Here is a 27,657-nt window from a genome sequence, read left to right on the forward strand (position 1 = left end):
GAAGATATGTCGCTCTTTTATGGATCTATTTTAAGCAGATAATAACAGAGGTCTGTGTTTTGTTTTTGTTTCTCATTTTTACTCTTAAAGGGACACTTCACCCCAAAATCAAAAATGCATATTTTTCATTTTACCAGTAGTTCTATTTATCAGTCTAGATTGATTCAGTGTGAGTTGCTGAGTGTTGGAGATATCAGCTGTAGAGATGTCTGCCTTCTCTCCAGTGTGATAGAACTAGACTCAGCTTGTGGTGCCCCCAAAAATACAGTTTAAAAAAACTCAACATCAATGTCTCTTTGCAGAATTCATGACCTGGTTACTCCAGAAAATCCACAGACCTTGTTGTGAGCAGTTTCATGTGGGAACTATTTGTATGTAAATCATGTAATTATGAGCCAGTAATTCATGTATAACCCACAAAATTGAGAAACTGTGATCATGTGACTAGTGCACTGATGGGGGTAAAGAAAAAAGTAATATAAAGAACAAAAATCTGGGGGCAGGCTGGGGTGGTGGATGGGTCAAACAAACACAGGACTTTACCCCAGAAAACTGGTGTTTGTGTCATGTGTGACACCAAGTGATGTTTGAGTTATTTTAAAGTATGTTATCATGTTTGTTTTTTGTTTTTCAGCCTAACCTATATAATTTTACTTGCCTGAACTTAACTTGCGTAACTAAATGTTATGTATGTAACGTGACAACACCCAACCATGTTCCTTTTTTCTAAACCTAACCTATGTAACTTTACCTAAACCTAACCCACATAACTTTTCCTAAACCTGGGGTGTCTTAGTGGTAGAGCAGGCCCCATGTACAAGGCTGTTGCCGCAGCGGCCCGGGTTCGAATCCAGCCTGTGGTCCTTTGCTGCATGTAACTTTATCTAAATCTCAACTTTACCTAAACCTCACCTACAAAACCTGCCTAAACCTCACCTACGTAACTTTACCTAAACCTAACCTACATGACTTGTTTTACCGTAGCCTACGTAACTTTATCTGAACCAAACCTAAATTACTTTACCTTAAGTGTGTTACGTGATGACACCCAGCCATGTTTCGTTTCCTAAACCTAACCTACGTAACTTTACCTTAAGTATGTAACATGATGATGCCCAATCATATTTCTTTTCCTAAACCTAACCTATGTAACTTTAACTTAAGTATGTAAGGTGATGACGCCCAATCATATTTCTTTTCCTAAACCTAGCCTACACAACCTTTCCTAAACTTAATCTATGTAACTTTACATTAAATACATAACAGGACAACATCATTCATGGGGCACTAATTTCTTCGATACCATATAAACCATTGTTAGAGGATTTCTTGATCTACTCATGGATGAGAGGCTCGTGACAGTGTGAGATGTAAACATTAATGGTGTCTGCCTTGGCTGAGCTGTAGCATTAGCTAGCTCAGTGGTGCTAGGTGAGCTAGCAGTAGATGGACAGTAATATGTTTGGAAGATGTCGTTTGGTAGAAAGAAAATAGTTCCTACATGAAACTGCTCACAACAAGGTCTGTGGATTATCTAGAGTAACTGGGTCATGATTTCTGGAAAGAGACATTGCTGTTGAGGTTTTTTAATTGGCGCTTTGAGCACCTCAAGCTAATCTCATTCCATTATATAGGAGAGAGGGAAGACATTTCTATTTCCAACACTGCAACTCACACCAAAACAACCTAGACTGATAAACAGCACTACAGGTATAAGAGAAAAACACATATTTTTTAAGGGTTAAATGTCCTTTTAAGTACATTTCCACCAGCATTAAGGAAACACTACAAACTGCCACTTTTAAAGGCCATGAGACCATTTTGTGAATATTCTTTGCATTGCAATGGACTGTTTTCATCTTTCACCCAGCAAAAGACAAAAAATTACCATAAAAGTATAAGACTGAATGATAACGTCTGACAACACACTCGTGCATTTGAGTCATCATACTCCTCTTATCTATGTAGGCCATCAAAGGCCTGCTAGTATGCATATAGTTCATTCAAAACCTTAAAAAAAACAGCTTGTGACACTTTTTGCTGCTGATTTCACTAACAGTATCACAAGTGTCACATTGGGGTGGGGAGATGCAAGGAAGGCGCAGAAAGTGAGAAATGAGAAGTAGCACAGGAAGTGATTGAGGTCTCGGTTTAGGCAAAGAAACGTTGATGCTCGCTCCGACCCACGACTCTCAAACCAGCTGGCACAGTGCAGCAGACATTTTCTGCTCAGCATTCCTCTCAGAGTTCTGGTTGGTTAGACAGGTTGATCAGGCTGGAGGGAGGCCTGGGATCCAGTCTGCTGAGGAGGATTTCTTCCAGGTAGGTCACCTACAGGTGTTTGTTTCAGATCTGGATCTGTGTGAGGCACCAGCAGAGTCAGTACATGATAATTAAGTACAACAAACTCATCTGAGTGTCTGTTTCAGCTGTACAGGAAGGTGCATGTAGGCTGCTAATTATACTTTTAAAATATCTGCAACACGGTTACTGTGTCTCTTCATTATTACACTTGTCAGCTGGATCAAAATCAGCTTTATTGGTCAAGTATGTGTAAACATAGATAACATAGTTTTAAGTTGCTCTTACACACAGAAATATTTACGGGAAGATAAAAAAGAAAGGTGCATCGAAAAAGTACAACAAAGCAGAAGAAGAGAGGTAACATAAACTAATATAAGTAGGTGAAAATAGGTGTATATATAAATATGTACAAACGCAACAATGACCAAAAACGTTCAGTCTAGAGTCAAGTGTAGACAATGAAAAAACAAGTAGTAGATTATATATATGTTGCATTTTGGTGGGTGGTTATATACAGTATGTGCGTGTCCAGTAGACACGTCTATTTGCAAATGGCTGTATACAGCATGCAGGATTTTTAGATTGATGGTATGGTACTCTGTATTAAGGTGCACATAATCAAGATGAAGTAGCTGCTTATTAGCAGCATTTTGGCTCTTCATTTGTTATCATAAAGTACTTTCAGTTCCTTATTCTGCATGCCTTATAAGGTGGTAGTGCCACAAGAATAGTCAGTCTCCCTTAAAAACAATTATTTTGGTGTAATTTTATGTAACAAACGACAAAACTTTTGTGTTAATAGTGTCCAAATAACTCTAAATTAAGTCTTCCTAGCTCAGAGTTTGTTCCCCATTCTAAAGTGAGGTCTTGCTCATCACTAACTCAGTAGTAGTTAGACACTTAACAACAGGTTCCCTATTCTAAAGATGACTTCTGTCAGTGCTGGGCCAAGCAGATTCTGCACCCTAGGCAAGCTTCCCCTGGGGACTCCCTCACATCCCACAAATAAACAACCTTGCAATGTGCTTATTTGCAAATCTCGTCTTCTTTTTCTGTTTTGTACTGCGTCCCAGGTGGCTTCTGTATTTTCATTTTCTCTTACTCTAATGCTTTGCACGTACACTCCATTATACTCATCACATTAAACACATTTAAGATGCAGTGAGTGACTCTTTTGAAACTTTGCATGACATTTGCTGAAACTGTCACTATTTTCTAAAAGAAGTACATGAGGCAGATAGTCTCATGTAGGCCTACTTCCTTCCCTCTTTATGCCTCTAAAACAACGTTTTCAACAAACGCTGTTAGTATGATACCTTTGGAACCAACAGTAACCCTTCAGACATGGTACCTAGACCCTAGTGTTTCTACCACAAACAGTCCTCTTAAATGTGGGCGGGGTTGTTGTCACTCACTGCTCCGTCCAGCACTCACTGTATTTCCTCCTTTATCAGTCTGCACCTGGTTTATCGTCCACAGAACGAGGCTGCACGCCGACATTTTCAGAGCAAAATAGAACAGGCTGCAGTGAGAGTCTCTCTCCATGGGATATTTAAAAATAGCAGCTTTGTGCATTTAGTCCTTCTCAGGCAAGCTCAGGGGTTTATTGTTGCTGGAGCACACAGGAACGACGCTCCGAGACACTTTTTCTTTCTCCGAGTGAGGATTAGAATATCTGCAGTTCACATAACCCGGCTGATACTGATATACATTAACGAAGATCCTCTTATGACTAAAAGTGTGTGTCATATAAAAACTAAAGGGATGGTCAAAGTTGTCACAGTGAAATTTAAGGTGTGCTGACTGATTCACGTGGTCACCTCATGCATTGAGTAACATTACAAGTTAACGTTCCACCTTAAAAGTCGCCGGCAGTCGACCCAGTGAATGAAGTTATTTTTCCTCTGACTCCAGCTGCTGTGAGAGGCAGCAAAACATCCTTTCATTTTATAGTTACAGTAATAAAACTCTCCACAGTATGAACAGTGGTTACATGAGCCTCAAAACCAGACACAAGTCTCTCAGGCAGCTGTCAATCAGTGCTGGCAAGCTACTCGGAAAATGTAGTGAGCTAAGCTACCAGTTAAGTTAAATAATAATTCTGTATCAAATTGACACTGTAGCCTGACGTGCACCTTCCCAGAAATGTAGCTACACATCACAGTGACGCAGACCTCCTGTCTATTTTTGTAAGCTGAAACCATTTCCCTCAGTGGAAACAAAGCTTTAATATACTTTTATTTCACAGATAACTAATAACCAAACTGGACTAGATGAGACAAGTAACTAGGATGGAATAACTATCTGTCTAACTAACCATACATAACTGAATGTGCTTCATAATTTCAAACATTAAAAAACACAGGCTAATGAGAAACACAGTTTGGTTGACATATTATAAAAGATAAATTGTGTTTGGTGGGGAAAGGTCTGACAGTTTAGCTGAAGAGATTCAGAAAAGGTTAGAAATCAAGTTCAGTGTAATTTCTACAGTCTGCCAAGAAGCAAGGCCACGTCAAATACACAGAATTCATCACGCTGAGAAAAAGAGAACATCACATCAGGGTGGACGACCTCATACAGAGGAAAATTATGACAAATCTGAAATTAGATTTTTGAGTGTGGATTAACTTTATCTGTTGTCAAAACATCAAACTCTTTACACCACTGAATAATCATGTGCAGCTCATTAAAGTTGCTTCTGTCCACTGAAGCTTTTATTTTGTCTCCATGTAGGAAGTCTCACCAGCGTGACAACCAGCGGCCTCAACCACAGGAGGCCAATGACATGGGGTACGGTGTTTTGGGGCTTCATTTGTATTTCAGCATTTGTCCTTTTGATGTTGCAGTTTTTGGCCACGTTCCAACACCTTCGTGTGACACTAGAAATTATTCAAAGTTGTTATGAATTCAACACTTCCTGGAGATAAGATCTGAGGTTTGAAATATCACAGAAAATATAAGTGTTGAAGTTCTATTTTTTTCATATTTCGTTTTTACCTACAATTATTTCTCAGCTTCCATTTTGATACCTACTACAGTACAGTATGTGTAATATGCAAGCGAGTCGCTAGAAACGTTGTCGTCATTGTACGGTTGTGAAAGTGACAGATAACTTCACATTTGTACGTTATTATACAGCAGATACATTGACACTTTACATTTCTTTACATTTCAACAACACTGTGGATAATGTGTGGTTAGGTTTAGGTGCAACAAAGCAAGGAGAAGATTATGTTTTGGCTCAAAATACCTGCTTTTGGTGGCCCAATCCTGGCTGAAAATTTAGTGATGTCTATGTAGAAAACAACTGACTTTCATGGCACTATCCCCAGTGGAAAAACAGCAACCAGTCACCACTTAACACAGGTGTTTTGTGGATAAAAAGGTACTGGAAACACAGCGGTGACTTGCTAAAACACAACCAGTTTTGTTTGTTGTTTGGTTTGCAATGGTCTTCTGCATGGCAGGCTTCTCACCTAGGTGTCATACCATCCATCCATACATACATATAAAATGTACGAATGAAACGTGCTCATGGTTTGCAGAAATGTGCAATCCCAGCCAACATCTCTATGTGGCGCACATGTGGATAGGAAAGGGGCATTAAAATTGGCCTGTTACGGCTGTGTGTGTTCTGTGCTGCTGTCCCTTTTCCCTCCATTGTACATCTGCCCAGGTGTGCTGTTTTACTTAACGAGGTGCAGTGCAGAGGAGAGAGGCCCCTGGTGTGGAACTGCTGGTCCTGCTGTCTCTAGCCTGGGATTTTGTTAGCTTGTTTGCTTGTTTTGTTTGTTCATAAATTCCATGGATTTGAGTGTTTTAAAGATGTCCTATATGTCCTAGATGCCTTATAAGGGATTGTCGACGGGTTCCTTATATTTACCACATGCTGATTGCCCACATGGGCGGGTTCACCCAGATAAAGACCCATTTTTGTCCCATACCCACTTGGTACCCATGTAATCCTACCATAACCAATGTGGGGCCCACTTGGATAAACCCACCCATGTGGGCAACTGGCATGTGGCCAAAATGGAACCTGTGAACCCTTTACTTTTAATTTCACTCTGACTCACTGTATGTGTGCTGTTTGTCAGGAAACAGTTTCAAGAGGAGAAGTGGTTGACTTAGAAATGGTTCCTCCATTTCAGATCACAGGACATGCAATAAAAACCAGATAGGGGTCTTTTGTAAGCTGCAGGGCTTCTTCCAAGAAACAAACTCCATTAATCAAAAGCTAAGAAAGTAGCTGAAGGAGGTAGTATTTGTACACAAGAGGAAGTGCTACAGTAAGAGACAAAACTTTAAGAGAATCAAAGGTGAAAGGTGAAACGAAACTTTCAACATAGATCGCGACACATGCTTTGCAAGCCTTCTGTTACCACTAACAAAATCAGATTGCACTGCAAAGAGATAGTGGCAATCTGTAGCGGATGCAAAATGATGCCGTAAAGCACTACCTGGTCTTGACAGTGTCGCTCACCGTCTCCTTCTCTGCAGGGGACCTGGAGATGACAGCGGGCCGGGGAGGCTGAGCCGCAGGTTGTCTCGCCTGGGCAGCAGGCATCAGTCCAGGGATCCTCCGAGACCTCCAGCTCAGCCGGAGAGACTGCCTGCTCCGCCTGACAGACCTGTTCAACAAGGTGTGTGTTTACTGGCTTTTTGATTTATATTCACACATGATTATGAGGTTTGTATCCAAATTGTTAAATGCATTCATGTTGTAAAGTTGGGTGTTTTAACATGAGAGTCTGTGGGAAGTGACTCGCTCTTGGAGCTGACCTCAAGTGGTCATGTGAAGATCTGCAGTTTTTGGCACTTCCTGCTTTGGTTTCATTTTTCGGGACCAGCCATCACACCAGCAGCAACAACAGTATCATAACTTTCCTCATCTTTCAATATCTTTTCTCCCTCTGGGTTTGATAGATGACAGGCCTCTTCCACAAGCCCCTGCTTCACCTCCACCTCCAGCTGCAGCACCAACGCCTCTCCCCCCACCTGTGGAAACACCACCTAAACGTCCAGACAAAGCCACAAAGCCAAAACTTCCCCCGCGACCGCTGTCCAGGGTGTTCAGTAGCACTCAGCATGGATCAGCTGTGTTGCAGGTATATGTTTACTTTCACTTATTAGCAACTTCTTAACATGATCATAATAGTAATTTACTGATGTAAAAATGCAACATGTCGCGCTATTCATCACCACCATTTTATTTATTTAAGACTTTGGAAAACACATTGAGGGAGAGCCCTTGTTTTTAAAGGTGCTGAGATACATACAATAAATGCAGGCACAAGTAAAATCCTGACGTGTCATTTTTCCTGCAGGGCTTTGATGCTTTTCGGGCAGATGAGACTCTCTGTGATGTCGTCCTGGTTCCTGGGGACAGCAAGGAGACATTCCCAGTCCACCGAGTCATCATGGCTTCATCCAGTGATTACTTCAAGGCAATGTTCACAGGTTAGACTTCAAGATTTAAGTTCACGACATGGTGAAATTACAGGCTGTTCTCATGCACTGTTTGTATGTTTTCCCATGAAAAGTAATGCACCAAAATTCCCACATATCTTACGTAATCATGTGCCAATAATAATAAAATGTATAACCCACATGTTTGGGAAGGCTGTGATCATGTGAGTAATGCACTGATGGGACCACCGAGGGAAGTGGTCAATTGGAGTAAGATTGGGGTGATGGATGGAGTCACAAAACATCCGGCGTTTGGAACCAAGTGAACTCTGAGTCATTTCAAGGGAAGTCGTCACCATGTTTGCTTTTGTAAACCTAACCTACACGACTGTACTTGCCTGAACATAGTCTCTATATACAGACTCTACATTCAATGAATGTAGAGTCTGTAGGCAAACCCCGGAGATCTTGCCTCCGGAAGAAGAGCGGAAGAGCCCTGATTTCCGGTTGTAGGCTGTTTGTAGTCCGCATGATATTGACCAATCACGTTTGAGCCGGCTGCAGTTGTTGCCAGGTTAAACGGTCCATGCGGTGAACTAACGAGGCGGAACATAACTCTGAATCCTTCGCAATGGTTCAGCATATTTACTCATATATAAACGGAAGTTGGAAACGGAAATTTGCTTCCTCCGCCCAAATCAAACCGGAATGCCAAAAAATCGGGGGTCTGCCCCCAGAGGCTGTATCGCCGTCTGCCGGAAATCAGACGCCGAATACAGCCGATGGGTTCCGAGAATGGCCTGAACATAACCTTGTAACGTTGCATTAAGTACGTAATTCATAGGGCGCTAATTCGTATCATATGAACTGCTGTGTGTGCAGATCTGAGGTTATGTTGGATATTAACCATTATGTAATGCAACCCAACAAAAGAGCAACACTACATGTAATGTGCATGTATTGTTGGATGGAAAAATATCTAAAATACATCCAAAAACAGGCAGGCAAAACTCAAAGAACGAAAGAAAGAAGAACCAAAACTAAACTGAAATCAAACCAGGATGGCACAAAGAACACTGGGAGGATATCCAACAGAGAACAGGAGAGGAACACAGACAAACTGACAACTGATTGGGGAAAACACTGGGCTTTAAATACACAAGAGCTGATTACTAACTACACACAGGTTAGTGAAAGAAGACGCAGGTGAAACACATGAGGTAATCAACAAAGGCGGGAAAACTCAGGAAGTAAAAGTAACCCTGAACACAATGAGAACACATTTCAAAATAAAACAGGAAGTGGACACAAACACTGAACATAAACTTACAGAAAACAGGCAGGAAACAAAAAAGGTAGGAAATAAAGACAACATGACACATGAGGAGATGACCTTTGAAATAAATCGGGAAACAGACTAAAGATGGATGAACACCTGAAACTAGGAAAACAGAAACAGAAAGGCCCAAAACCCAGGATGGTGACACATTGTACATTTCTGCAAACCGAGGATACGTCACATTTCTATGTTTAATACGTATCAACATGTCTAAAGTGATGCAGTATATGACCTAACTCTGTTATCAGGAAGTGGAAGGGATGGTGGTGCTTTTGCTGGCTGCTAACCAAGTCGCTTTTCTACCTAAACCTAACCACACGTTAACCACAGTGTATATAGTTTCATCATATCTGCTACACCAGTGGTTCCCAACTCGTCCAGCCACGGGATCTCTCCTTAGTCATTTGTTCAAGGTCCACACAGTTAAATATATTCACTGTCATACTTGAGGTTGGTCGTCAAGCTAGTTTGCTACATCTGTCAAGTAGCTGTCCATTGGTCACTCAATCTATACCAGGAAATGGCACTTAAAAATAAAAGCTCTGTGCAGGAAATTCACTGTACTTCAAAACAAAGTGTGTTTCTTTACAAACCTGACCCACCAGTTGGGAACCACTGTGCTACACACTAACATACAAATGTAACATATCCAAGGTTTTCAGATATGTTCAATGCCAACATTTATTCTAGCGCAGTGACGGACTCAGGATGTTTGAAGGGCAGGGGCGAAAAGTAAAAAAGGGGCACCTACTGCATGACATGGGGACAAGAGGGCAGCCAAAAGGGCACATCTGGTCATTTTCATCCAATAGGGCACATCGTCTTTTAATGATCACTCAAGAGGTCAGCCAAAAGGGCACATCCGCTCGTTTTTGTTAATCAAGAGGGCAGCTGATAGGGCACATCCGCTCGTTTTTGTTAATCAAGAGGGTAGCCAAAAGGGCACGTCCTCTCATTTTTGTTAATCAAGAGGGCAGCCAAAAGGGCACATCCTCTCATTTTTGTTAATCAAGAGGGCAGCTGATAGGGCACATCCGCTCGTTTTTGTTAATCAAGAGGGTAGCCAAAAGGGCACGTCCTCTCGTTTTTGTTAATCAAGAGGGTAGCCAAAAGGGCACGTCCTCTCGTTTTTGTTAATCAAGAGGTCAGCCAAAAGGGCACATCCGCTCGTTTTTGTTAATCAAGAGGGTAGCCAAAAGGGCACGTCCTCTCGTTTTTGTTAATCAAGAGGGCAGCCAAAAGGGCACATCCTCTTGTTTTTGTTAATCAAGAGGGCAGCTGATAGGGCACATCCGCTCGTTTTTGTTAATCAAGAGGGCAGCTGATAGGGCACATCCGCTCGTTTTTGTTAATCAAGAGGGCAGCTGATAGGGCACATCCGCTCGTTTTTGTTAATCAAGAGGGCAGCTGATAGGGCACATCCGCTCATTTTTGCCACTCAAGAGGGCACTTTAGCGCGGCGTTTTCAACCGAGGCGGCACCGGGGGGGGGGGCTGTCGGCCTAACCCTAACCCCCCCCCCCCCGAGTCCATCAGTGTTCTAGTGACTGGGTTCCTAATGACAATGCTAACACACTGATTTTTTCACATTTATTCACACACTGCAGAACAGATCAACAGGAAATACAAAGAGAAGCATTCAGAATGTTTAATGTTGTAAAGTGTGAAACATTTTTACTTAGTGTGATCATACTGTGATTAGCACCAAGCACAAAGCCCATGTTTTTACATGCTGTAAAGGTTTTATCTTCTGTTCTGTAGCCATAACATGCCCAATGTGTTATCTCTACAGCCACACCACAGGCTTTGCAAAAATATACATAAATACACTTTTTTTAAATCCAGTATTTAAGTTAATAAAGTAATTATATAGAACCAACATATTCATTGCTTTCAGGGTGTCACTTCTCATACTTTCAGATTAACATCCAGAAATAGTAAAAGAAAGAGGAAGAACTTGACTCACTTCTGCATTTAACTTCTTTTCTGTTGCAGCATCACAGACGATATATCTGGCAACTTAATTAACTACAGTACTTTTATTATCCTTACACCAGGCTTTACAGTGTCAGCTGTGTCTTTGGATCTTGCTGACTGTGCACTTTGCCGTCACGTCTGCACAAGACAAATCTTCTGTGATAATGCCAGATCATTCGTTCACCTTGTCTTTGCCTCTCTGTGCTTTGTTGTGTCCTCGTTTGTTCAGGAGGCATGAGGGAGCAGGAGATGAGAGAGATCAAGCTGCATGGGGTCACTAAGTCGGGCTTAAAGAACATAATAGACTTCATTTACACATCCAAAGTCAGCCTCGACATGGGGAATCTCCAGGACACGCTGGAGGCTGCGAACTTCTTGCAGGTCATGCCCGTCCTGAGATTCTGTAATCAGCTGCTGAGCAGTGAGGTGAGAGAATTCATGGTGATGAATAAATTCAGCTTCAGCTACAGCGGAGGTTATGCTCATTAAGATCCCTCAGAGTGCTTCACTGTCCTTTAATGCCCTCTCCCACAGCCCCACTTTAATTGTGCAGAATAAAAGCTGGTCATTATTTTCTTCAATGCAGATCACTATTGATAATTGTGTGGAGGTGGAGCGCATCGCCACAGACCTGCTTCTGGAGGACGTTCAGCAGAATATAGGTGAGCACAGAAAGAGCACAGTAAAAAAAGTACAATCTTTCTTCTCTATAAAGACGTAGATGAGGTGAAGGTAATGATTAAAACTTCTGTATTGGAGTTGTTCAAGTCTTCAGACGCTCAACGATTCCTAAAACCAGTCTCTCCACCCATCAGTCCTTTATTTATACCCACTTTGACAATATTAAAACATACAGCAAGAAAAATAGATATTCGGGCATCCTTTTGGTTCAGGAACTAAAATAAACTGGAGGATCACGACTTCTAATTTTGACCCTCTTTGTTGTATCAAACCCAGGTGAGTTTGTGAGCCAGAACCTCTCAGCGTTGGTCGAGTGCGGCCGCTACCTCCAGCTGTCTGAAACCACCATGGCCAATGCCCTATCCAGCAACTCCCTGGAGGGTTTCTCTGAGCTGGAGCTCTACCACATCGCCAGAGGATGGCTGGACCACAACCCCCCCAGTCGCCGCTCCTCCGTCTACGCCTTAATGCGCCACATTCGCTTCCCACTGATGAGCCCTGGCGAGCTGATTCAGATCTCCCATGATGATGAAGAGGGAGGAGACTCCATGATGCGCTCTGAGACGGCCTGTGTGAGCCTCCTGCTGGAGGCCAGCAACTACCAGATGATGCCTTTCATGCAGCCGGCTCTGCAGACCGAGCGGACACAGATACGCTCAGACGACACCCACATTCTGGCTCTGGGCGGTGTGATGCGGCAGCAGCTGGTGGTGAGCCGGGAGCTGAGGCTGTATGATGAAAAGACTGGCCACTGGAGGGCCCTGAGGCCTATGGAGGCCCCGCGTTACCAGCATGGGGTGGCTCTTCTCGGCGGCTTCCTGTTTATTGTTGGAGGTCAGAGCACTCACACTTCACACTGTACATGTGTTCATTTAATGTCATTACTTAATTTGGGACAAACACACATACAGCACCATACGAACAACCTAAAATGCATGCAAACTACAGAAAAGGTGCCTACTATAGTATGTCTGCAAGCCCTAGTTTGTTTGGTGATAGAAACTTTGGACTTCAAGTCATGGTTCATCAAAAGCTTTTCTAGAAACATGATTGAATCACAGGTTATGATGTATGCTCCATTTTATTTTCCACTCTAACTCTGATTCTTGTTGACGTCTCAGGCCAGAGCACCTATGACACCAAAGGCAAGACGGCCATAGACAGCGCCTACCGCTATGACCCACGCTTCGACAAGTGGCTCCAGATTGCTTCACTCAACGAGAAGAGGACCTTCTTCCACCTGAGCGCTCTGAAGGGGAAACTGTTTGCAGTGGGAGGAAGGAACGCCTCTGGAGAGATTGGTGAGCTACTACTAATTCTTGTTCTACTACTGCTGTTGCACCATTTTTACTTCTGTCATCTAACAGGAATCGTGTTTCAGGCCACCTGATGAATGTAGGTCCAATATTCATGCTCTTTTAGCTCTGTTTTTGGTCTCTACCATCTCCTGAGGAAAGTATCTGGCTCTTTTGCTGCTAAATGCTCCAGTATGTTCACCAGCTAGTCTTTTGCTGTGTCTGTCGGCTGTTTGGCAATTTGGATATCAGCTATTGGCCCGAGAGAGCCAGTGGAGGCATCATTTCAGCAAAACTCCATTAACCAACCCAGCCTCACTCCAAAGTCATTGAAATCTGGCCCTTGGGCAGTGACTTGTGGCATCAGACACTGATGAACAAAGCAGTCCATAACACCGGTATGAATTTGCGGCCAGCAGCAGTAACAGCTTAATGGCACTCAGTGCTGGCACTGTGTTTCTGCAAACCACAATACGTTACATTTACATGTTTCATGTGTATCATATCAAGTGATGTAGAATGTAAGCGGACTTTGTCACCAGGAGGTGGAGAGGATGGTGTGTCTTCGAGGTGAGACGGCTGCCAAGCTGCAGAACAGTGTTCAAGACCGACAAGCAACAAATTTTTTTTTTTTGTGATTTACCAACCTGTCCGTGTTTTTCCAGTTAATTCTTCTTTAATGACCTTTTCCCAAACGTCTCTGTCTCACTTTGATCAGACACGGTGGAGTGCTACAACCTGAAGAAAAATGAGTGGACGTTTGTGACTAACATGATGGAGCCTCACTACGGACATGCTGGGACAGTTCACGGAGACCTCATGTACATCTCAGGTAAGGAAGCACTGTTGAAGACACAGCTCAAACCTTGTCTGACTCTCCAGTCTCTCCTTTTTCTTCTTGTCTCTGTCATTTTTTGAAGTAGATTTAGAGAACTGCAAATGTTTGGCAAATGTTGTAACATTTTGAACTCATGAGGTTGCATCTTTGCCTCAGTTTGCACCATCTTGACTAGTGGTTACCAACTCAGGGTCCAGATTTCTCTTTAATCATCAGTTTAAGGTCCACACAGTTTAATATATTCAGCGTCATACTTGCGTTTGGCCATGTCGTCGAGCTAGTTTGCTGTCTCTGTCAAGTAGCTGTCTGTTGGTCATTCATTCTACAGCAGGAAATGGCACTTCAAAATGAAAGCTTTGCACCAGAAATTCACTGTACCTCAAAATAAAGTGTGTCTACCAACTTGACACGTTCGTGAGTTATTTGCAGTCCATTCAGAATGGACCCACAAACTGACATCTACTCTATGTAATACATGGACTATGTACCTCATGCAACCCCACTTTAAAGTGTCCAAACTATCCTTTTCATTAGACTGACCTTAAACTAGTCCAAACTTTGCTTAAAGCAGAACAGGTTCATTGTCTGAAATGGTCAATAATAAACCAAAACAGAACTCATTGTCAGTACTTTCCTACACCACTTCACTGACTGTTTTAGAAATGACTCATATGATCATTTTCTGTTCTGCTACCTCTACGGTTACCGTCTGGTTATGTTTAGCAAGACCTACACAGTCAGGGAAACATCGTGGTCATGGTTGGAGTTACAGAAAGTTCTGTTCTGAAAGTTCGTTCAACGTTGGCTGCGATGACACATGTTCTGCAGATACGTTTATCCAACCTGGCTTCCGCATAAAGGTTTTATACAGCTGTCTGAACAATGTTGTGCAACTTCTGCCTTTGCTCGTGAGAAAAATGCTGTTATTCAAACATGTGATGAAACCTTTTTAAGTCTTGTTGTTTGTCTGTCTTGTAATGACAGTGTCAGGTGCACAATGGGACTTCTCCTCTTCTCCCTTCCCCAGCCGCCTTCTTCTGTCCTTGGACTTTTCCTCCTTTCCCCTTCACTTGACTTCCCCACCCATCTACACACCTGTTCCCACTTTCCTCATCAGCTCTGCAGATATTTAATCAGCCCTTTCCACTCAGTTGCAATGTTCCTTTCTTGCTGTGTTTTTTTTCTAAGCTTCTGTTACCTGAACTTTAGACTCACAAGTCAGTCTTTAGATGCTTTGCTTAACTAAAGACTGATGTTCTCCCTGATTTTGTGTTTAGATGGGCGGATTCAATTTCAGAGTTTAAAAAAACTCCCTACGTTGCAGAACCAATAGTAAATCCGCAGGGCGGTCCTTCGGTGGCTCGCTGAACTCTTGTGCTCATAAACATAGTCCGACTGCGTTAAAAGTTTTAAACAAAGTTGCTGTAAGTCCTTCATTTCCACAATCTTGTGGACTGAGCACACGTTTGATAAAACAGAGTTAAATCTCTCGCCCTTCATTTTCAAGCTCTCTGTGTGTTTGTTTCCTTGCGGACGAGAAAAGGGGGAGCGCACATTTCCGGGAGGGCGTGTCCTTTTCAAAAATGCAAGAGGCGTTGCTTTGTTGCCAACTGTTTTCTCCAGTGTGTTAAACACACTTTAGAAAGGAGTGTCCCCAGACTATCAGAAGGCGGAGATCTCTGATTGTCTGGTGGCGAGACTACCTGAACTTTAACCTGAACCTTCCTGTTAGCCTATATTAACCTCCACTTCACTATTAGATCACTGAACCGATCCTGTCTGCTTGTTTTCTCTTTGTTTGGGTCGTAACAGATACCATCTCTTTTTAAAAGTCATCATACCCCCAATAGTGATTAAAATTGTTGAAAAACTCTAATTTCACACAACACATGAGGATCTGATGTGGATACTTAAAAGCCTAAAAGAGAGCTCTTAGCCTGCAGAACCCAAAACAAAATAGAAAACTTTGGGCTAACTTACCTCACCAAAGCCCTGTCAACACATATTTTTTTTGAAAACTGATTTCTTCCTCTTTGTTTTGGCCTTTCGTTCCCTGCAGACGGAATTTTGGGTGATTGAAACAGAGACTTTTTGAAAATGCTTTCTAAAGGTGAAGATTTTTCAAAACTTTGGTCCCTTTGTGTCCATGTAATACGGAGCATTTTGGAAACAATGACGTCATCCTCTCAATTTGTGTATGCCCATTGTTGCTTGGTGTAATGAACATACGCCAAAAGAAAAACAACAATGGCAGATTAGTGTAGTGACACTTGGTCCTTTTCAGCCCTGTAAGCAGACTCAGAGCAGTGACTCAGCATGTTTTGCCCAAATGTGAACACTCCAAAAGAACTCCCCTCTGAAGCGAACCAAACTCAGTTCGGTTAGCTTCAGGTCTGTGGTGCGGTTCACTTAACCTGTGCATTGTGAACACAAAATACTCCAGGTCTGCTTTGCCTTTTGCTATTGTACTGTAGCCCTCCAGGCTTGCCGTAGACAGATCACACGCTATTTCAGTGGGAGGCATTATAAACACAACGGAACCAACCAACCACAGGTGACGACAACACAACCAGTGGACGAGGAGTACTTTGGTCTGACGATGAAACAACTGCACTCCTCCAGATATGGAACGAGGAAAACATCAAACGGCAACTGTCCACAACGCACAGAAACACCAAGGTTTTCCTCCAGTATTAAATTCATAACCGCACTGCAGTGCCACGTCAAAGTAAAAACAAAACTATGTCAAGATATATAATATATTGGCTATGGTGTGACCAGAAAGAGGACTGAGGCCCCATCAGAGCTGAAGTGGACCAGAGAGAGAAGTGAGTCCTCTTTCAAATGAGCTCACAATGTGAACTTAAAAAGAACTGAGTCCCTTTTCTGATGGTCCACTTTTGGTGCACTTTAAGAGGACTGAGTTTGGTTTGTTCAAAAAGGACTAAATGTGAAAACATCGTCAGAGTGTTTTGGGAGGTAGTCTGAGTTTAGTTCACTTCCATTCGCTTGCTGTTCACATATGTGCAAAAAATGCTGAGTCACCACTCTGAGTCCATTTCGAGGGCTGAAAATGACCAAGTGTGAAAACACCCTCAGTAGTGCTGCACCACCTCGCTGATGAACAGAGGCGCCTGCCTCGCCCAGTGTTATTTGCTCCACCTCACTGACAGTTTGGGATCAGGCCTGCAGTCAAGGAATGGAAGGAAAACTTTCACATATTCAAAGCATCACTTGTACCTTTAAGAGAGCTCCTTTGCCCTTGTATCCTTTAGTAGACTGAAGCAGTCCAGACAGGGAGGACCCAAAATGCAGGGCAGCAGGCTGGTGGATTCAAAAAGATACTTGAATTGACAAAACACAGGCTTACAGGCAGATGAGATGCACACCAGGCAGGCAGACAGGGGCGGGACAATCAGCAGGAAAAATCAAGAACAGGGAAACCACAAGAAACATGAAGAGATGATCCGATAAAGAGCAAAGGAACTGTGCAGGTATGAGTATAGTAGAGTAAGACGCTAACTGGGGAAGTGAGAGCAGGTGAGTAGGCTGTAGGATCAGTGAGGGACAGGTGAAACTAATCAGGGTGGGGAAGACAATCAAAAGGTGGGAAAACACACAGAAGTCAAACCAGACATGACACGAGAAGTGAACCTACAGTACAAAATAAAACAGGAAACAGAGGAAACATGAAAGAATACATGAAACAAGGAAAAACATGAACAGAAAATCTCTTAAACAATGTTCACATGTAACAGGCTACACACATCGGCTCAATAACGGGAGTGCAGTAGAGGTCAAGAACTCCACAGGATAATTAAGAGGCCGTTTACACGTACACGGTGATTTTGATAAACGGAGACATCTTCCTTCGTTTGTGCCCTTCGTTTACACACAAACGGAGATTTCTCCTCTGAAAACGAGTCTTTCTAAAAACTCCGGCCAGAGTGGAGATTTTGGAAAACTCCGGTTGCGCGTTTGCATGTAAACTGAGATAAACGGAGATAAACGGAGTTATAGGCAGCCGACGTCACAGTATGCGCCGTAACTTGCGCCTGTGTCAAAAGTGCGACCTATGTTGCTATGGTGACAGTGGATACATGGAAGGCTTGAGCTTCTCGTTACACTGCCACCTACAGGTTTGGCGTGCTCTTGTGTATATATACACAGGTAAGTGTAAACGAAGATCTTTTTGAAAACAGAGACGGTGAAATGTCCATTTATGAAAATAGCCGGCAACATGTAAACAGCCTCTCAAGATGATGCTTCGTCTTGATGGGATATGCTTAAAAATATAAGAGCGATGATCGCCTCCATAATTGTTGTGCATTTGATAATAAATAACATGAAACTTTTAGCAAACCTCAGTCATCGCAGGGGCACTGTCATTAGTTTAAGTGCAGATAAAGTGATCCTCCAAAAGGCATGAAGTTAAAGATGGAACTTGCTCTTCAACATTTTAGTCAAGATCAGTGTATTATTTTTTGTTTTCTGCAATTTTAGAGTGATAAAAAGAAAAGGAGCACCCTGGAAAAGTTTGGGCACCCCAAGACATTTAAGCTCTCACACAACTTTTAGCAGGGTCTCAGACCTTTATTACCTTGATAGGACTCTGGCTTGTTCACAGTCATCGTTAGGAAAGGCCAAGTGATGCAAATTTCCTGAAACCTTGTACCAACAACCAGCAGTCATGGGCTCCTCTAAACAGCTGCCTAGCACTCTGAAAACTAAAATAACTGATGCCCACAAAGCAGGAGAAGGCTTTAAGGAGATAGCAAAGTGTTTTCAGGGAGCTGTTTCCTCCAAGAAAACTTTCTGAGAGAGCTGCTCGTAGAATTGTTAGACAGGCGAATCAAAACCCCCGTTTGACTGCAAAAGACCTGCAGGAAGATTTCTCAGACTCTGGAGTGGTGGTGCACTGTTCTACTGTGCAGACACACCTGCACAAATATGACCTTCATGGAAGAGTCATCAGAAGAAAACCTTACCTGTGTCCTCACCACTGAATTCAGTTGTCTGAAGTTTGCAAAGGAGCATCGAAACAAGCCTGATGCTTTCTGGACACAAGTCCTGTGGACTGATGAAGTCAAAACAGAACTTGTTGGACACAATGAGCAAAGGGAACACCTGTCCAACTGTTAAACACGGGGGTGGATGGATCATGCTTTGGGCGTGTGTTGCAGCCAGTGGCACGGGGAACATTTCACAGGTAGAGGGAAGAATTACATCCTTACATACTCTTCTTCATCCCCTGTGGGACATAAGGCTTCAACAAGCTCTTTCCATTGCATTCGATCCTTGGCAGGTTCATCTTTTCCAACTCCAGTGTCACAGTTCTGTGTGTGATTTCTTTGGTGATGCTCCGCCTACCTGTTTTCTCGCTCAGTTGATGGTTGGAGATTTTGTTTGGCCAGAAGATCTGGCAGAGAGGCAAAAATTGATTGAGTTAAATTCCAGCAAATTCTGGAAGCAAACGTCACAGCGTCTGTGAAAAAGCTGAAGATAAAGAGAAGATGGCTTCTACAACAGGACAGTGATCCTAAACACACCTCCAAATCCACAACTTTCTACCTCTCAAACATCATGAAAAATCTGTGGATAGACCCAAAATCTCACAAAGCTAGAAGCATTTTGTAGGAAGGATGGGTGAAAATCCTTCAAACAAGAACTGAAAGACACTTAGCTGGTTACAAAAAGTACTTAGAAACTGTGCTACTTGCCAAAGGCAGCGCTACTAAGCACTGACCATGCAGAGTACCCAAACTTTTGCTTCAGGCCCTTTTCATTTTCTGTTATTTTGAAACTGTAAAAGATTAAAATTATAAAGTAATCTTGCTTAAAATATTGAAGAAATATATTATCTTTAACTTTCTTTGGACATCAGTTAATCTTCTTTCTTAACTGGTCACAGTAAATGGAATTTTGACCAGGGGTGTCCAATCTTTTCATGCCACTGTACACTGGATCTTTGAATATATAATCTCCCAGTTCACATCTAAACCTGTTTTTGCAGGGACTGTTAATAAGCAACACAAGGTTCCATTTCGACAAGATGACTTATTGACAAAGCTTACGTGGCTGGCCGATATGAAACCACTTCCTGTTTAGCAGCAGACTCTCATGCTGATAGCAAGCAGGTTTCTTAGCAACCCTGGACAGGAAGCCCGTTTCTCAGGTTGAGAGGCGAAACTTAAGTTTCACATGTAGGTCTGAAAAACGGGAAACACAAAGAGACCTGTGGTTAAAGTGGGTCACAGTACTGAGCAACAAATTTAAAACCCACAACTCTTAAAGCTACACTGTAGCTGAACAATACATTTTGTATGTATGTCACATATTCATTTCACCTCAACGGACAGGTTTTGAGTTGAAACTCAGGCTCAGTTTAAGCTAAACAAAAAAGGGAAATTGATTTAAAAGTGTGATATCATTCCATGACACTGTGAAGCAGCATGTAGCAGTTACACTGTGTACAGCTGGAACAAACAGCCAGCAGATCTTAGATGTGCTCCCACCATAGCAAATTTTAAATCAACATTAAAAACATTTTTCATATCTTGTGACTATAACTGAGCTCTAAAACTCGCACTACATTTTATGTATTTTGTATTTTCTTTTCGTATTATTTGTCGTTTAATTAAAATAACTGTTTAATGTAATTGTGTCCTGCTTTTGATTGTATTTACATACAGATGCTCAATTTGCTTTTATCTTTGTAAAGCACGCAACATTGCCCAGTGTATGTACTGTGCCATAGAGATAAATTTGCTATTACTATACAGAACATACAAATCTTCAGTCTGTAGAAGAGAAATTCTCTTATTTCTTATCTAATCTAAAAACTACTTTTTTATATGGACAATCAAAAAACACAGTATTTAATTTAATTTAATTTAATTTAATTTAATTTATTTTTTTGGCTTAGCATGTCTAATTCTCTATTTTAATTTTTTTAAATATTTTATTTTATTGGCTTTGCCTGTCTAATTTTCTATTTTAAAATTTATTTCTCTTTTTTTTTGTAAATTTAATTGTATTTTATAACTTTATTTACGTCCCCCAGCAAAGGGAATGAGCAATCATAATTTTCTGCAACTTCCTGTTCCTCTGTGCAGTAACGACAATAACAACCTGGACATTGACATTTAGGGGAAATGAACCAAAACACATCCATCTTGGATGTCATTTTAAACAAAGGACGTGATGGGACGTGGTGTGATCAGAAATTTTAAATGAGTATATTTCAATGTAAAAGAGTCACAGAAAAAGAAAGACATCATTCGTGTGAAAGGAAGTGTGTTGGTCACATCAGTTTGCCACAGGAAAGTACTTGACCACCAGCGCAGACTCTCACACATACGCCTACAATTACTCATCGCCATGACAACAAGGTTTTTCTTGGGTGCACAGCATCTTTCTTGTTAAGTCTAAGTATAACTAATGAATTCATTTTAGTTAAATCAGATGCAGTGCTGCACATGGTGATATTTTCCCTCATGCATAATGTGCCCATCGTGACTAAGAGAACCTCAAGCTCTTTCCACAGATAAAAAGGAGTATACAGTTGACTCTTGTGCTAAAATAACTACTTGATTAATTGATTAGTGAATTCCTTTTTGGGTAATTAATCTGTCTTTATTTCATTTTATTTTATTTCATTGGCCACTGATCAAACAAAGTATTGTTTTAGATTGGCATCTTAGTGACAGTTTATAATAATATTTGCACTCTTTCCTGTACTGCTACTAGATTAGACCCATCATGATGTCATCTATTCCAGGAGGGTGGTAAAGACACAATAGATTAGTCTAGATGGAGCCCAGACGCTGGTGGTGTTGATGAGATGATATGAAGAGGGAGCTGAGTATCTGGCTGTGAAGAGTAGTGGGCTTTTGATGAGCTCATCCTGTGCTCTGGATAAGGTGTCTGGAGGTGAATGGGGTGGAGGAGGGCGCGACTATTCCCCCTAAAATGATAGCTGACAGGAACAGACAGGAGAACAGAGTTAAAGTTTGGCAGCAGCATCATGAACAGCTGAAGGAGATCGTGGCAAAGTTAGAGTGGTTAACCAGGAGAGGAAACACCCACAGTCAGCTGATTGGTGGAAGTGGGATGGAGAGAGAATTGTGAATGGATATAGCATAAAGAAAGTCCTTCTGATTGAACTTAAGCTGAGCTTTACTGAAAAAATTAAGGATGCAAACAGCACTGAACGGGCCCTCGTACCTTCCCGCACATCTGTGTTCGCCAGACTATCACAGGGCTGACACATAGAGACAGACAACCATTCACACTCACATTCACACCTACGGACAATTTAGAGTCACCAATTAACCTGCATGTCTTTGGACTGTGGGAGGAAGCTGGAGCACCCAGAGAAAACCCATGCTAACTCTGCACAGAAGGGCTCCCTCACCCTGGGTTTGAATGCCCAACCCTGGGTTCGACCCAGAAACCCTCTTGCTGTGAGGCAACAATGCTGACCACTGAACCGCTGTGTCAACTGAAAAGTTAGTGTTACTAATAAATTGTGAAGCTGAGCAAAATAAGCATGCAGGATTTTCTGTTGAAGACTCAAGTGACTATTTTCCAATGCTCAAAAGAACTTTTCATCTCAGAGGTCTTTAGATGGCACAGAGAAAATTTAAAGTCAACCGGGTCAAATCTCTAGAAGGGGTTTGCTAAAGTATGAACCCTGTAAATGGCAAAAAATGCCCTACAATTGCAAGTAAATTCAAAATGGCTGACTTCCTGTCTGGTTTAGGGTATGGTACCAAGAGGCTTTTTAAAGTCTGGACCTGATACATGTGCATACCGAATTTCCTTTGTGTATATGGAATTTCAAAGGTGGGGCTTTGACTTTAAAAAATGTTAGGGGGGCGCTATGGAGTAAATTTGAGACTCAGACCAATATCAGATATAAATTTTTGCTACTTGTAAAGTGTGTACATTTTTCGTATCTACACTTTTGTAGTAAATTATATGTCGAATCTTGTCGAAGATTATTTGTAACATACTGTAATTTGTATTTTTCTCACACAGGTGGCATCACCCGTGACACCTTCCAGAAGGAGCTTTGGTGTTACGATCCTGTCGCCGACACATGGAGCCGCCGCGCCGACATGATGGAGCTTCGCGGCCTGCACTGCATGTGCACCGTAGGCGACAGACTCTACGTCATGGGTGGGAACCACTTCCGCGGCAGCAGCGACTATGACGACGTCCTGGGCTGCGAGTACTACAGCCCAGAGACGGACCAGTGGACGGTGGTGGCGCCGATGCCCCGGGGCCAGAGCGATGTCGGTGTGACGGTGTTTAATGGGCAGATCTACGTTGTGGGAGGTTATTCCTGGAACAGCAGGTGCATGGTTGACATTGTGCAGAGGTATGACCCAGAGCAGGACGTGTGGGACAGAGTGTTCAATGTGCTGGAGCCTCTGGGGGGGATTCGTGCCTGTACAATGACCGTTCATCTGCCAGAGGGGTCAGTGGACGAAGCTCAGATACAGGAGTGTCCGCTGCCGACAGCTAAGAGCTGATAGTGCATCACAGACAGGGGGTTTCCAACTGTCAGACCAGAATTAACCTGCATGTTGTGGCGGAAAGAAGGCAAAACAGGAAATAGTGTGGGTGGCAAACACAAGCAGGTGCAAGCATGGCTAAGCTAGCTAACATTAGCATTCAACAGTTTGAAAACTACATCTCTTTATCACATCTTTAATGCTGTATCCTGTGCTTGCCTTTAGTTTCAGCCATGTAGCATCTGTCCTGCTCTGCTTGTGTTCTTTCACTCTGCAGCGTCAACATGTAAAATGTAGCACTCAATATATGTTTAATGAAGCCCAGCCACCCTCTCAGGTTTTTGGACATTGATTTGTTGTACAGGTCAAAGTGACTGAAAGCAATCAGACTGACCTCTGAAACAGATGAAATGACTGCTGTGATTTTTTATATAAACAGCTTCCAACTTCAGTGCAAAGAATCTTTTTATTAACCTCTGATAATCTCAAATAGACCAAAAATAGTGCTGACGTCATTTTGCTAACACTGTGCTGTTTGTGTGATGGTCCCCTGACAGTCAGCTGGACTCTTGTATCACCCTGAAGGATGACAGACTTTCAGAGAACTTCTATTGGAAATTCCGTCTTTTAACTGAGCTTGTAATAAACACAGACACCCACTTTTAAAAACAAAACTGAGGCCAGTAGAGCACAGATCCAGCAGATATGTACAAAAATAGATGGATAAATGTTTGTATGTTTTGTATATTTATAAGCAATGTTTTAAAATGAAAATAAAAAGTTATTCATAACCTTCATGATACACTAAGAATCACTTTATTTCTATCAGCGAAGGCCAAACAAGAAAACCTGTGAGCTCTTCAAATGCTACAGATGCACAGGCATATTAACACACACACAAACACACACAGGCTCTTTGGTGCATCTGATGCAAGAGCGTGACGATGAAAGTGTCCTTGAAACTTCATCCTTCACCTTCCAGATAAGACAACAGACAGCCAAGGACGACAAATATCGCAGCCCAGTCACCAGAGGAAAATTTTTGTCTTTGTACGCTTCTGCAAACCACTCAAATGTTACATTTGCACGTTTCATATATCTCATGTCAATGTTTCTTAAATGTAGTGTGTAAGATGTAGAGCTGACTTTGTGGGTGGATGGTGTGTTATCTGGATAAGACCAACAAACAACCAATCTGGTTGATGTTTAATGTGTTTTCAGCAGGGATTGTGCCACAAAAAGTTTTTTATCAAGACATCACAGCATTTACTGCCAGGATAGTGCCACCAGAAGTGTTTTCCAGCCCAAACATGATCTTAAACCTAACACATTGACCACAGAGTTACTAAAGAGTTATTGAGAAGTTTCAACATATCTGGTCTATAAAAACGTACAAATGTAATTTATCGGTGATTTGTAGGAATGTACAATTGCAACTGGTGGACTTTTGTGTTGTCTGCCTTGTGTTGATATAAAGAGGCCCAGACCATGGATATCTTTGGAGGCGATCTCCGTTTATTCCTGACAACTGTGACACGAGGTAAAAACAAAATCCTCTGTCAATTACAACCATATAACTTGAGCCCCTCACTCATTGAGTGCAACAGCAAAAGGGCAGCCATGTTACATTCAGCTAAGTACAATAAAACACAGAAAACACACCTGACAGCAGGAGGTAAAAACAAAATCCTCTGTCAGTTACGACCATATTAACTCAAGCGCCTACACAAATTAAGAGACACAGGAATATGTTAGCATAAAATGAACTTATAAGCAGCTTAAAAGTGCTAAAGCATAGAAATTACAATGAGAGCAATGTCGCTTACCTCTCCAGTGGAGTACAACAGCAGAAGGGGAGAGGTAAGGTGGGAGACACCCAAAGGTGAACGTAGGGGTACAAAATCGACCCTGTTACACAATGCTAACATTTATTCTGGTGATTAGGTTGAATACTGAAGGGCAGACAGCTACAATGGAGATAGGATGGAAAAGATGACTAAAGCAGTACATTTTTTGTCTTTTAACTATACTTTAAGATGTGAGACGTGACCTAATTTCTTTGTACTTGATTGCAATTTTAAATTCAAATGAAGTAAATCATCAACGTACACAGAAGAGTACTTCAGAAGACGCTCAGCTTCTGGAGACTGAAGGTTTAGTGAGTGTGAAGTGTAGGAGATGTTATTCTGGATTTTTACGAACATGTTAGTACTGATTGGCGTGAGTTAAAAACCTGCAAAAAAACCAGCTTCCACCACACAGCCGCATAACCCAGTGTCACACAATTTAAAACCGGTCAGTACAAACAGTCTTTTGTGGCCAAGTAGCATGCATGGGTACACATGTGTGCTACTCTTAGGTGGAAGTGTTTTTTTTTTTGTAATATTTTGTTGAAAATGCATGTGTTTGGGAGGTACTGAGCATACAGTTGGATGAAAGAGACTTTGATTATGGTGCAATGTGGATTGGGCAGCAGACCAAGGCGGGGGCCTTGGCGGTCCGATCCTCGGTTACAGAAGTTGGCTCTTGGGACATGGAATGTCACCTCTCTGGCGGGGAAGGAGCCGGAGCTTGTGGAAGAGGTTGAGCGCTACCGGCTAGATATAGTCGGCCTCACCTCGACACATAGTTCCGGCTCTGGAACCCTAGTCCTTGAGAGGGGTTGGACTCTCTCCTTCGCTGGAGTTGCTCCGGGTGAGAGGCGGAGGGCCAGGGTGGGCTTTCTGATAGCCCCCAGACTCTCTGCCTGTACGTTGGGGTTTACCCCAGTAGACGAAAGGGTTGCTTCCCTGCGCCTTCGGGTCGGGGAACGGGTCCTGACTGTTGTCTGTGCTTATGCACCGAACAACAGTTCAGAGTACCCACCCTTTTTGGAGTCCCTGGGACGGGTGCTGGACAGTGCCCCGACCGGGGACTCCATTGTTCTGCTGGGGGACTTCAACGCTCACGTGGGCAATGACAGCGGGACCTGGAGGGGCGTGATTGGGAGGAACGGCCTGCCCGATCTGAGCCCGAGTGGTGTTCAGTTATTGGACTTCTGTGCGGGTCGCAGTTTGGCCATAACTAACACCATGTTCAAACATAAGGATGTCCATCGGTGCACGTGGCACCAGGACAGCCTAGGTCGCAGGTCAATGATCGACTTTGTAGTCGTATCATTTGACCTGCGGCCATATGTTCTGGACACTCGGGTGAAGAGAGAAGCAGAGCTGTCAACTGATCACCACCTGGTGGTGAGTTGGATCAGATGGTGGGGAAAGACGCCGCGCAGACCTGGCAGGCCCAAACGAACAGTGAGGGTCTGCTGGGAACGCCTGGCGGAAGAACCTGTCCAGATGATCTTCAACTCCCACCTCCGGGAGAGCTTCGACCGCGTCCCGAGGGCAGAGGGGGACATTGAGTCCGAATGGGCCTTGTTCCACTCTGCCATTGTCGAAGCGGCAGTTGCGAGCTGTGGCCGCAAGGCCGCTGGGGCCAGTCGCGGCGGTAATCGTACAGTGCACAAATCATTCATTTGCTCAGATTAATCTGTAGTAGTGGTCATGCTTTAATATTTATAGAGGCCTTGGAGTCTTTCACACTGTGCATGCACGTCAGAAATAGACCAAAAACAACAATGACTTTATCCTGCTAACACTTAACTGCGCGTGTAACCGTTGTAATCATGATGATGCACAAGCTGAGATAAATCAGCTGAATTCTCCGTATCGTAGCCAAGTGTCAAACTCACAATGTGGCTTATATGGGCTTTCAATGATACCCGAGGTATGTGACACTGAGTCATAAGATGTAAGCTAGACAGCATGACTCAATGATTTTCAACTTGAACTGGAAATTCATTTTCTAATTTAGGCTTGAAACTATCACATGAAACTCAATTTTTCAAATAAAACTGAGTGATGTCGCTGATGAGAATAAAAATGGACGAACAAACGTTTAACTTGTTATGTTTTGTATATGCAGTTTTTTAAAAGGTCCAGTGTGTATGATTTATAGGCATATATAGGCAGAAATTATACATTATATTCATGACTATGTTTTCATAAGTGTGTAATCAATCAATCATTTATTTGTTTATTTGTCACATGGAATTATACGACGCTAAACTCCAGTGAAATGTGATCCCATCAGCTCCTTTGACTTATCGCTCTGTAATTTGTGTTCTGGTAATACATGGCTTCTGGCTGTGGAATATTTTGACTGTCCGCACATCTGGACCTCAACAAGACAGCTGCAGGGTTGCTCCTCCTGAACCGTTAGCAGTGATCCACGGCAGGAACTGGACAGCACC

At 42.6% G+C, this 27,657-nt stretch overlaps 1 protein-coding gene across 1 annotated transcript; it reads left to right on the forward strand.

Annotated features, from left to right (window-relative positions):
* Positions 1 to 2,090: 2,090 nt before the first annotated feature.
* Positions 2,091 to 24,157, forward strand: LOC117250567 (kelch-like protein 9). Its single transcript, XM_033616581.2, has 11 exons — positions 2,091 to 2,322; positions 5,041 to 5,097; positions 6,808 to 6,950; positions 7,234 to 7,415; positions 7,635 to 7,767; positions 11,261 to 11,457; positions 11,618 to 11,693; positions 11,989 to 12,546; positions 12,834 to 13,013; positions 13,726 to 13,839; positions 22,888 to 24,157. The coding sequence occupies exons 2-11, from the start codon at positions 5,093 to 5,095 to the stop codon at positions 23,382 to 23,384; spliced, it is 2,085 nt and encodes a 694-aa protein (XP_033472472.1). The 5' UTR covers positions 2,091 to 2,322; positions 5,041 to 5,092; the 3' UTR covers positions 23,385 to 24,157.
* Positions 24,158 to 27,657: the final 3,500 nt, after the last annotated feature.

This window comes from Epinephelus lanceolatus, chromosome 14, assembly GCF_041903045.1.
Source record: "Epinephelus lanceolatus isolate andai-2023 chromosome 14, ASM4190304v1, whole genome shotgun sequence".
Classification (NCBI taxonomy): domain Eukaryota; kingdom Metazoa; phylum Chordata; class Actinopteri; order Perciformes; family Serranidae; genus Epinephelus; species Epinephelus lanceolatus.

Excerpts from the sequence above, each read along its gene's own strand:
- LOC117250567 (XM_033616581.2), top strand. Across the intron at positions 11,694-11,988 it reads GGACGTTCAGCAGAATATAG|GTGAGTTTGTGAGCCAGAAC; the intron begins GTGAGCACAGAA and ends TATCAAACCCAG. Across the intron at positions 13,014-13,725 it reads GAACGCCTCTGGAGAGATTG|ACACGGTGGAGTGCTACAAC; the intron begins GTGAGCTACTAC and ends CACTTTGATCAG.